At 41.3% G+C, this 10,645-nt stretch overlaps 1 protein-coding gene across 2 annotated transcripts in view; it reads left to right on the forward strand.

Annotated features, from left to right (window-relative positions):
- Window positions 1–5,247, forward strand: part of RDH10 (retinol dehydrogenase 10) — a 40,739-nt gene extending 35,492 nt beyond the window's left edge. For both annotated transcript variants that reach the window (XM_024197639.2, XM_024197640.2), the window contains exons 4-6: window positions 507–652; window positions 1,738–1,869; window positions 3,840–5,247. In XM_024197639.2, the coding sequence (XP_024053407.1) occupies window positions 507–652; window positions 1,738–1,869; window positions 3,840–3,963 (402 nt within the window). In that variant the 3' untranslated portion in view covers window positions 3,964–5,247. The remainder of the gene's footprint in view (window positions 1–506; window positions 653–1,737; window positions 1,870–3,839) is intronic.
- The last annotated feature ends 5,398 nt before the right edge of the window (window positions 5,248–10,645 follow it).

Below are 10,645 nucleotides of genomic sequence, written 5' to 3' on the forward strand. Positions count from 1 at the left end.
TGTTAAGCGAGAGGACGTTCAGTGGGGAGTTACTGTAGGGAGTTTTTGGCTCCAGGACTATGCGCGCTCAGAACTTGACTCTAAAAGTAGTATTACTAGCTACTGTGTCTCTAGTCTCTTGTTCTAACCTTTATTTTAAACAAACTGCCATATCCATATAATTTGCTGAATAAGGCCACTTAAATACACTTCAAAGGTCATCTCCTTGATATTTAACTCAAGTTTGTCTGCTTTCACGGAGTTCTTGTGTTAACTGCCCTAAACGTAACATGACACTTGGGCTGATGTGGCTGTGTATTCAATGCACATCTTTCATCTTGTTGCCGCTTTGAAAATAGATCTACACAGAACCACATCAAATATGCCTTTCCTTTTAATATTATTTACTCTTTGTTACATCATCACCTTTAACTTTGATTGAAAGGATAAAAGGATAGGCCCATTCAATCTGTTATACTCTTCCTTGTGATACAGTCTTATTTCTTCTTAATTCATTGCCTACATAGGATTATTGTGCCAGCAAATTTGGAGCTGTAGGTTTCCATGAATCTTTGAGCCATGAATTGAAGGCTGCTGACAAAGATGGCATTAAAACAACCCTGGTCTGCCCTTACCTTGTAGACACAGGAATGTTCAGAGGATGTAGAATCAGGTGAGTAGACCAACTGCATATTCTTTCTCTCTCCCTCCTGCCCTCCACACCACTGGAACTCTAGTCTTAATCCTCTAATTGTGAGCACTTTTTATTTAAACCCCCCCCCCCCCCCACACACACACACACACACAAAAACAGTGAGGTTTGGGATTGCAAATTAATAGGAAAGGAAAAACAGTTAAAATGACACCTGCAGTACCTTTATTCATGTAACTCCTCTCAGTGTTAAAGATGGGTGTGCGATGGGGACATGTGCACTTCAGGGTAGGTGCTGGTCAAGCATATGTCCAGTGACTGACTACTGATTTGGGGAATCTCTTACTAGTAGTGTGTAGAGAAATGTTTCAATTGTGTAATGTACTTTTGTATTTTTTCCCTGTATTATGCATGAAGTTAGATGTTACTCAAAATACATTTATTCCAATACCAATAAAATTCTAGTGATTAAAGGTATTATGGGCAATGGGTCGATATGGCAATAGCAGATTTGCTGTGTGATCCAGGGCAAGTTGAATTGCTTCCCTTGAGTTTAGCTTCTGTTTTTGAAGTAAGAATTATTGCCTTTTATTATTACTATTTTTTTAAGCATTCTGACATCCTGGGTTGTAGTGCTATACAAATATCCATTATTTTAGCCACAGTAAATGGTGTTAATCTCTTGCATGCATTTTCTAACAGTAGTCCTGGCAGGGATCTATGCCAGCAAAATATTGAGATTGTCTTTACCTGAAGTAATCTTTCATACACGCCAGCGACACTAAAATTTAATGTTTCCTAATATTGAATTAAAATGGCACTTAATAGAACAACAGGTGATCAAATTATATGTATTGTGTGTAGCTTAAATCTATGATTATCGATGGTCTTTATAATTAAACGTAGCTAAAATATTAATACAAAATCATTGCAAAGTTGCTGTTACTTGAGTATTAAATAATTAGTTTTTAAATACTCTAAACAGGTGAGCTAATACACTCTAGAACTAGACAGACTGTGCTTTACTTCATTAATAATTAAACAGATTTTTACCAAAAGTCATCTATCTACTTTTGTCAACCTATTTTAAAAATGAAATCTTTCAGAAAAGAAATTGAGCCTTTCCTCCCACCTCTGAAACCAGACTACTGTGTAAAGCAGGCTATGAGAGCTATCCTTACTGATCAGCCTATGATTTGCACACCTCGCTTGATGTACATGGTAACCTTCATGAAAAGGTAATTTATGAAATACTAGCTACTAAGCACTTCAGACAAATGTACAGATTTAAATCCAAAAAGCTTAGTCAGAGGCGTGTTTCCCTGGAGTTCTATGCACAGATCTCTCCCTTGGCTCACAAGATCACTTTCCACAACATGAGCTCCATGGATCTGGGGACTTACAGGATGAGTTCCCTTTTCCAGAAAAGCCTGAGGCTCCACTAATTTCCCTGCAGCAATCTTCCACACTGTAGAACCCCTTTATGAGTGTGTCCTGAGGTAGTTGCCAGCAGAAGAATCTGTAGCAGCCAAGCCCCAGAGTCAATGCGGAGGGCCCTAGGCTCCTGCAGATTCCCTGGGATCTACACAGATCTTGTGGGAGAGGGGGAAATCTGTAAGTAGAACCTACTACTCGGCCTGAAAAGGCAGGGGAACAAAAACTTTCCTTTCTCCCCATTCGGTTGAGTGATTTTTTTTTTTATTTTTTTTTTTTAAGTGGAGGGAATCTGTTCTCTGTAGCTAAGCTGGCCATTCCAGCACTGGGGTTTCCTCTCAATATCCGAGGCAGAACCAGACCAATTGTTCATAAGGCACTGACTGGATTCCACCCACTTGAGCAACACACAATTCATACTGCTTTTTGACAGCTCTACAGATAATCTATTCCTAGATTTTTATTCTCCAGTATGCAGCACATAGGAAGAGTGTTTAAAACTTCGCAAAGTTTTATTTTATTTTATTTTTTCCAACCCTTTCTTATCGCCTTCTTGTGAGGAATTTGGACCTAGGCATTTGAGGGTTCTGCTCCATTCATAATGCAGCAGCTCCTGATCATGGTGGACAGGCACACCCGAGAGTCCAGGAGGTGTTTTTGTTCCTCAGCATCATGTCAGCCCTTCTCGGGAGGGAGTCTGTGCCTTTTCTGGCAACAAGTTGGAAGCTTTATCCGCAACTCCTTTAGAACTGGCTGGAGCTGCAGCATGCTCAGTGGCTTCTTCAGAGGCTGCCTCAGTGCTCTTGCACAGACAGTGCTCCATGCAGCATCAGCAGCCAGATCAAAGGCCCTTCCTGCTGTCTCCCATTCAGCACTCCAGCTTTCCAACAGGGAGATCAAGGGCCTTCTCAGCAGCTTCTGGGCAATCCACGCTCCAGGCAGCGGCAGTTAGATCAAAGGCCTTCTTCCAGTGTTACTGCACAAGCAGTGCTACCAGCAGCAGCAGAACCTGCATCAGCAACATCTACCTCCCAATGCTCCAGCAGTGGAGGAGTTGACTTCTAACAGCTCAGATCCTGCTGTGTGCCTCATTGGTCCCAATCCAGCAGCCATTCAGCTTCCAACAGCTTACTTGGCACCTAGTGCATAACTAGGGCTTCTGGTTGCTATGGTAATACAAATATGTATGAGTGGAGGGAGGAGTGTGGAAAGCCTGCTTTCCCCATTGGAATTTCCTTGGAGAAGACTGAGGGGAACCTCAGTCCTCCTTGTTCTGGGGTACCTTCTATGGGAGGGAAAATTAGGCCCAAAAGATGAGGATATGGGTTGCGACAGATAGCAAGTGATTAAGCTATGGAGTTACTGCACATCTTTATCTCTACAGTTTGGGAGTTTTGTGTCTCTTAAATGTACAATGTCTTATTTTGCTAATGCTGCTTCGAGGGGAGGCTTAGATTTTAGCAGACCTTTTGTTTTTAAACAAGAAGGTGACAGAAGCAGCACAGGCTAGGTCACGAAGAGGGTTTAGGGGTTCCATGCTAAAGGCTTGGAAAGGAGTAGGAGACAAAAGAAAGAGTCTATCTGTGTAGTTTGAGCTGACTTGTATTTTTATTCTCTTCATAAATATCCTAGTGAAATGAGAAACATAAAATGTTTTGTCCCTTAGGTAGCCCAGAAATGGCTAAACTATGTCTCCATAAAAGTGATCATGGTACACAGTAAGTTTCATTCCACTGCCATATAACAGATTTATAACCTCTCCCCTTTTCTTCAGCATCCTGCCCTTTGAAGCAGTTGTGTGCATGTACCGGTTCTTGGGAGCAGACAAGTGTATGTACCCTTTCATTGCTCAAAGAAAACAGGCTACAAACAACAATGAAGCAAAAAATGGAATTTAACACTGTTTTGTACGGACTGGCATTTGTAGCTCAATATGATCAAAAATGTTACACGACTGAGTTCTGAAGTGCACTTGCATCTAGCTGATGCAAATGTCAACATTTTACTGTGGCATTCTCTTTGATCTTAAACCTGTGTATTGAACTTAAAAATCAATGGTGTTTTTTACATGCTGTAAATAAACTGACTATAGAGTACTTGGAAAATGTGATAGGTAAAGTGAATTTAAAATGTAGCTGCCAGCATTGTCCTTTAGACTGTTACTGTATGTACAGTAAAGCTAGTTATACTACTTTTTGTAGAGATGCACTGTGTGAGATCTTTTCCTCAGACTGCCAATGTTTAAAAGCTGTCTACACCTAGAAGATGCAGTGTTTCAGAAATGGCTTTTTCTTTCTCTCTGTATTAAAACAAAATCATGCAATTTAAACTACTCCTACGCGTGACCTTTTTAGCTAATTCAAGGACTGATTATGAATGCATCTTTCTACATGTTAACCCAAGCTGTAAAGGACCCATGGCTGACCTGTGGTGTAATTCTTTTATGTAGTGACTGCATGCCTTCTGTGTTTAAAAAGGAATTTGTAAATCTCCAATTCAAAGGCAAATAGATGTCTTTGGAATATTTTCAAAGCAAAGCTGTATTGGGCATCTCATTTTCTTTTTCCTGAGAAATGCGGTCTGTGGTTTAAACCATCCAACTCTTTCAAGTCACTTGACCTGAAATGTGCTCTGTGTTCTGTCCATCACTCTGGATGGCAGACTCCTGCCCTAATAAACTACATTTTTTCTTCCTTCTTAATCTTCCTTCCATCAGCCCCACTGCACCCGCATCACCACACCCTCTGAGGAAGTTGTATTAAATTTCTGTAGCTGGGCTCTTGCCTAAAATACAAAGCAACTCCAGCAGAGATACAAATTGTTTATGTAAGTCCTGGTTTTGTGCCAACTATTAGCAAAAGAAAAAGAAAATAATGCTTGATGCAGCTTTACATGTGGAATATGGAAGGGTGTAAAGACTTTTTTTGAAAGTTGTATTTGCATTGTAGAACAGCAAATGACATTTTTACAGTATTTTTTGTAAAGCAAACAATTTTGTGCCTTGAATTTGGTAATTTGTGTATTAGTGAAACATTGTAAAAGTGAACTTCTACCTCTGTATCTTAATGTATACCATCCACTTGTAAATTACTATCACACAAATTATGTGATTACTTTTTTAGAATGTCTTGTTAAATAGTGACCAATGTTTGTTTATTAAAGTGAGCCACCTTTTACTTAAACTATGATCAGGATGTTTCCTTGAACGGCTTATTGATGTCACAGTACTAACTTATTGATATCAGTTACATGGCCTTTGGCATCAACCTAGTTCAAATAATGAACAGTTACTCATTCCTGAACTAACTTTCTGCATGTTATAGAACCTGGTGGTACAACCCCTTAATGAAGGTAATGAAAGTCCTGCCTCAGTAAGAACTGCAGGATTAGGCCTCTGGTTACAGTGTTTCAAAGCAATCAAATCACTCTTTCACTAACTAACTGGTTACAGAAGCCACTCAAAATATGTGTTTATGATTTGTCTAACCTAAACAATCTTGGTTTTGGTTTTTGGCAGCACTTTAACTCCATCTGTTCAGAAACTGATAGACAATGCACTGTAACCCCCTAGTGTGCGTACAGTTATTCTGTAACAATCTAAAGGATGCTTATGTGTCTATAGCTTATTTCAGTAAACATACTGTAATGCCAATAAGTACTGCTGTTACAGCATGCATGTGAGGGGATTGTGCTGCACTGAGTATATGCTACTTCAGTTTGTTTAGAAACTAATACACTGCATATAGACTAGTCTTTGTACCATATCCTCCTATATAAATTACCAGCTTTTTAAAAAATAAGTGCTGTTTTTTCAAGGCTATACTGTCTGGTATATCTAGATGAACTTACCATTACAGAAAATACAAGTTCTCTCAAAGGAGCAAATTTGGTAACACAGGAGGGAGAAGCTAGCTTGAAGCTGCTTCATTTCCTAAGTTAGACAAGTGTTGTGTTATTGTAAAAATTATTCTTTATGATAGTGACTTCAAATTGGAACTGGTTTAATAAGCTTTTACTTAGTCCCTGGCAGCCCTATACAGTTATACCAGAATGAGCTGGACTCTGTCCTTTTCTAGAATTAACTAAGTTTTTTGATTGTAGAATCTTCTTGTGTTTTTCCCTCATTTTCTTGCTGTAACATCCTGAGTTTGAAATTAAATACACCTCTACCCAGCGGCGTATTATCGCTTAGGCCAACAAATTTGCAGGGGCGGCAAATTTGCTCGCACCCCTTCCCCAAATCCCCGGCCCGACTCCTCCCCCAGGCGCGCCACACTTCCCTCCTTCCACCTCCCTCCCAGGCTTGCCGTGCGAAAGCGCTGGGAGGCAGGGAGGGAGAAGCGAGCAGAGGTGAGCTGGGGCCCACGGGTGCGGAGAGTAACCCGGGGGGCCGGGAACCGCTCCCCACCCCAGCTCACCTCTGCTCCACCGCCGCCATCCCCCGAGCGTGCCGCAACTCCCCTTCTCCCCCCCCTCCCTCCCAGGCTTGCCGCGGGGGAGCAGAGGTGAGCTCATGTGGGGGATGGGGGGTGCGGCAAATTTGTTAATCCGCCACTGCCTCTACCCCGATGTAACGCTGTCCTCAGGAGCCAAAAAATCTTACCGTGTTATAGGTAAAACCGCATTATATTGAACTTGCTTTGATCCGCCAGAGTGTGCAGCCCCCCCCGCCCACTCGAGCACTACTGTACCACGTTATATCTGAATTCATGTTATATCGGGTTGCACTATATGGGGGTAGAGGTGTAGTTGCTTGCATATTTGGTCTGGAAGTTCTCTAAGAACCCCCCCTCCACCCCCAAATATCACTTTTATTCATTTTCTCATCTTAGTGACACTAACAAAGCCCAATGGTCATGGCACAAATGGCAATCCTTTAAAACTTGAGCCATGAAGTGTGCCTGTGCCTGTCTATAGTGATTTGAATACATTCCCTCCCAAAGCAGACCCTCATGAAGAAAATGCTGCATATGAAATAGGTCTCTGAACAGTCATTCAGCTTCTACTTGAGTACAAAAGTACCCAAAGAATGGGAAATAGAACTGGCTGCCACAAAAGTAAAATCAACATACTCCTTTCTATAAGATCCCCAAAACAAAACAGACTGGGGAAGCAATAGTTAATGGAGGAAACTGATTGATTTAAATAGACTTTGTAATAAAACTCTGAACTCTAAATTCCAGATAGTTAACTAGACTGCCACTCCTTCCTTCCAAAGAAGCTAGAATGAGCAATATTTCTGGGACAGTGGAGTCAGCGACATGGTGCTAAATAAACAAAATCCCAATTAGTCTGGTGTGCTTCAGCCTGGCTATAAGATGGGGGCAGGGAGAAGTCCATGACTGGTTTTTGCCAGGTTAAAAAAAAAAGGGGGGGGCGTGAATTTGCTTAAACCCTAACATTACTTAAACCTAGATTAAGAAGTGGTTACTGTAGAGTCTTGTAGACAGCCCCCAAGACTACAGTACTTTGATAGGTGCTTCCTTTTTTGCTTTGTGCTGACACTACACAATAAATAAATCTTTACCATAAAAAGCTTTCAAACTATAAGATGGGGCACCTAGCTACCAGGTCAAAAGTAGGGATTAATTTAGTAGGGTGTTTGTTTCCCAGACTGTACTAATTACAATTAATATCAATCCAGGCTATAATATTTCCCCAAATCTCTTTAAAAATCAGTGTCCCTATCTAGAAGCCTCACATTAACTTTCAAACAAATTGCCCCGTACTGATTTAAAACCAACTGTGTGCCTGGCCAAGTGTCTATGGGCTTTAGATTACTGCAACCTTTGTTTCCTAATCCAGTTAAGAACTCTTGCAGCAGTGATACCTGGGCCTGGCTAAAGCCTAGTCATCAGCACAGCTAGTGGTCTTATCTAAGGAGTCTATGGTGAGCTTTCATTGGTGGTGAATTTACAAAGCATACCAAAAGCATACATATTGTGCCATTTAGCTGCTGTTTTTTCATCAGTTTATTGGATGTTTACACTAGCCCTTAATCACCAAAGTTCCCACTGTTACTAGTTCAGCTCCGGTGGTGGTAGCAACCTTGAGACCACTAGATGTACGTACAGTAGCAAATGGCTGTAGTTTTTAAGTACAATGCTTGCCTAACTGCTCAGAGCAGGTCTATGTATTGGCATGCTTAAAGTGATGGTGGCTGCCAAATTCTTGTCTACACCAATGCTAGCAGTGGTAGGAAATGTGAGAAATAAGCAGTGTGCAGGTGAGACCAAGGCTGCCAACAGAAGGACCACAAACAAGAACAGGTCCTAAAAAATGTTGTGAACTTTCTCATCTCCCTAATATCCCCTATCCAAATGACAAATGCCATCCTCTGTCTGCTTGCTGTGGCTTAAAATAAAATCAATTTAGTGATTGCTCTCTGAACTTCATTTCCAGAGTTATAAAAGTGATCCTCTCTGTTAAATAACCACAATCTTATATTAAAGTGTAATTTGTTGTTGACATACATCTTTTAGTATTTGCAATATAAGGCACTTGGTCAGTTCCAGGGACAGCTGGGAATGTATGAGGAATGCTGCAGAAGGGGGAAGGTGCAGGCTGTTCAAGTGGTTAGGTAAAGGGTCTCTCTCTAGAACACTTTCATGGCCCACTAGAGGAAATTGATCAATACAGAGACAAATAAGCAAATTCACTAGTTAGGGCAACAGGCCTACCTTTATTGAAACCTCTAAAGACCATAAAATGTTTGTAACCTTTCTGATGGAAGTAATTTTTAAAAAATAATTTGAAAAGTATTTTAATAAAGGAGCCTTATTATAGTCTGAGGAGTGCTTATCAGCCACAGCTGTTGATGAGATTGCGATATTCTCAAGAGAACAAGTCATTTCACCCTCACTTAAAGAGAGAGGCCCTCATTTAAACTGACTAGTTTGAGTCACTGCCTAAGAAAGTCAAACCAGGGGGTCAGAAATGCCAAGCCCAAAGTCTCTTCTCAAGACATGGCTTTAGTTGAAGTGAACAATTATGCTAGATTAGGGAGGTAGACGCTCTAATAAGCAGCTTTTCTCCCTCCCCTGAATTTTTGGTATGTAAATATTTGCAGTCCAATTCGAAGAGTCTCATCTGAAGACCTGGAGTATCTAATGAGAACGGTTGGGTCAGCCAAACCATCCCCTTTTACTGAAGGGGCAAAAACACATGCAAATCCGTAACTCATATGCTTGTGAGGCCCAAATCTCTTGTTTTCCAAAAACTGCATTTTTTCCTTTCCCTTTTCTTCTGACGCATGAACAGTCAGATGTGGAGATGCTTTCAGTGTTCCTGGGATCTACCTTGGGAAGCTGAGTCTTTGTTACTAAACATTTGGAATTGGACCTAAAATTATTTTCTCACATGGGACCCATAAGAAAATCTGCTGCCTTGAAAATTTTTCAACTAAGTAGCCTGTGGGACTGAGAGGGCTGGGAAGCAGCGAAATTAATACAGCACTCTGGGCCAGGGGGAATGAGACAGAGCGAAAGCTAAAGCCCCACTGGGAAAATCATTAACCTCAGATTCTACAGCTGCTGTAACTTCCTGTTCCATCATTGCCTGGAGTTCTTCCTCAAGTTGCACTCCCTGAAGATAATTCCAGCAGCACAGAATCATAGAAAGGCAGGGCTGGAAGGGACCTTAAGAGGTCAAGTCCAGCCTCCTGCACTGAGGGAGGACCAAGTAAACCAGACCATTCATGACAGGATTTTGTGTTTGAAAGCCTGAAGTTTCTCACCTGCCAGAGATACAGTATCTGACTCTGCTGTATTTCTCGTTAGGGATGGGTGCTCTGGTTTGGGTACAAAAGAATGGAAACTATTTGGAGGGGTGGGGGTTAAAAGGTGCTATGCATTTTTGTTTGTTTATAGTTGTTTTTTGCCTCTGCGTTTCTGAGCCCAAACCAGGCAATTCAGAAAGAGCGAAATGAAGTCAGAGAGGCTATTCTTTTGGCATTTTCTGACTGGCCGGCACACAAATTTTTAGCCCAATTTCAATTACAGCTACAGAGGGGAGACGTTGAATTGCTTGTCCTCAGAGCTATTTGGTGGCTTAAAACGAAGGCATCTCTGACATTAGAAAAATGCAACACCAGCCAGAAGGCACAGAGCACACTTTCTGCTAACTCCCATCCTCTCTGCTCTCCATCTTAAAAAAATAATATCTTCCTTTTAGGGGGCATGCATTTGCAGGTGTTTTAAATAATGTTTCAACAGTAAAAATCTGTGTTGTCCTTCCCCATTCAGGGAGGCAAAAGAGCAGCAATTGTCTCATTTTATTGTAAGTCTAGAGCCGAGTAAGAGCTCTAGTTGACACTGACACAGAGGAGCCAAATTACCACAGGAGGAAAAAATGTCATACAGGTTTCATTGATTTAACACACACATTTTATAGGAAGGCTTCTAAATCCCTTCATGTAAAATGACGTTCCAGGCAAAACGGGAGCTAAAGAAAACTGAGATGCAGCTCACTACCATTCTCTCTGCTGTGTCACACTTCCCTGAACTCTCACCAGACACCCACAGCTGGTGCCTTCAGACTTTGCAGAGAGAACGCTTGGGAATTTTGCAGGTAAAAAGCCAG

This window comes from Terrapene carolina, unplaced genomic scaffold (assembly GCF_002925995.2).
Source record: "Terrapene carolina triunguis isolate 2854851 unplaced genomic scaffold, T_m_triunguis-2.0 Scaffold58, whole genome shotgun sequence".
Taxonomy (NCBI): domain Eukaryota; kingdom Metazoa; phylum Chordata; order Testudines; family Emydidae; genus Terrapene; species Terrapene triunguis.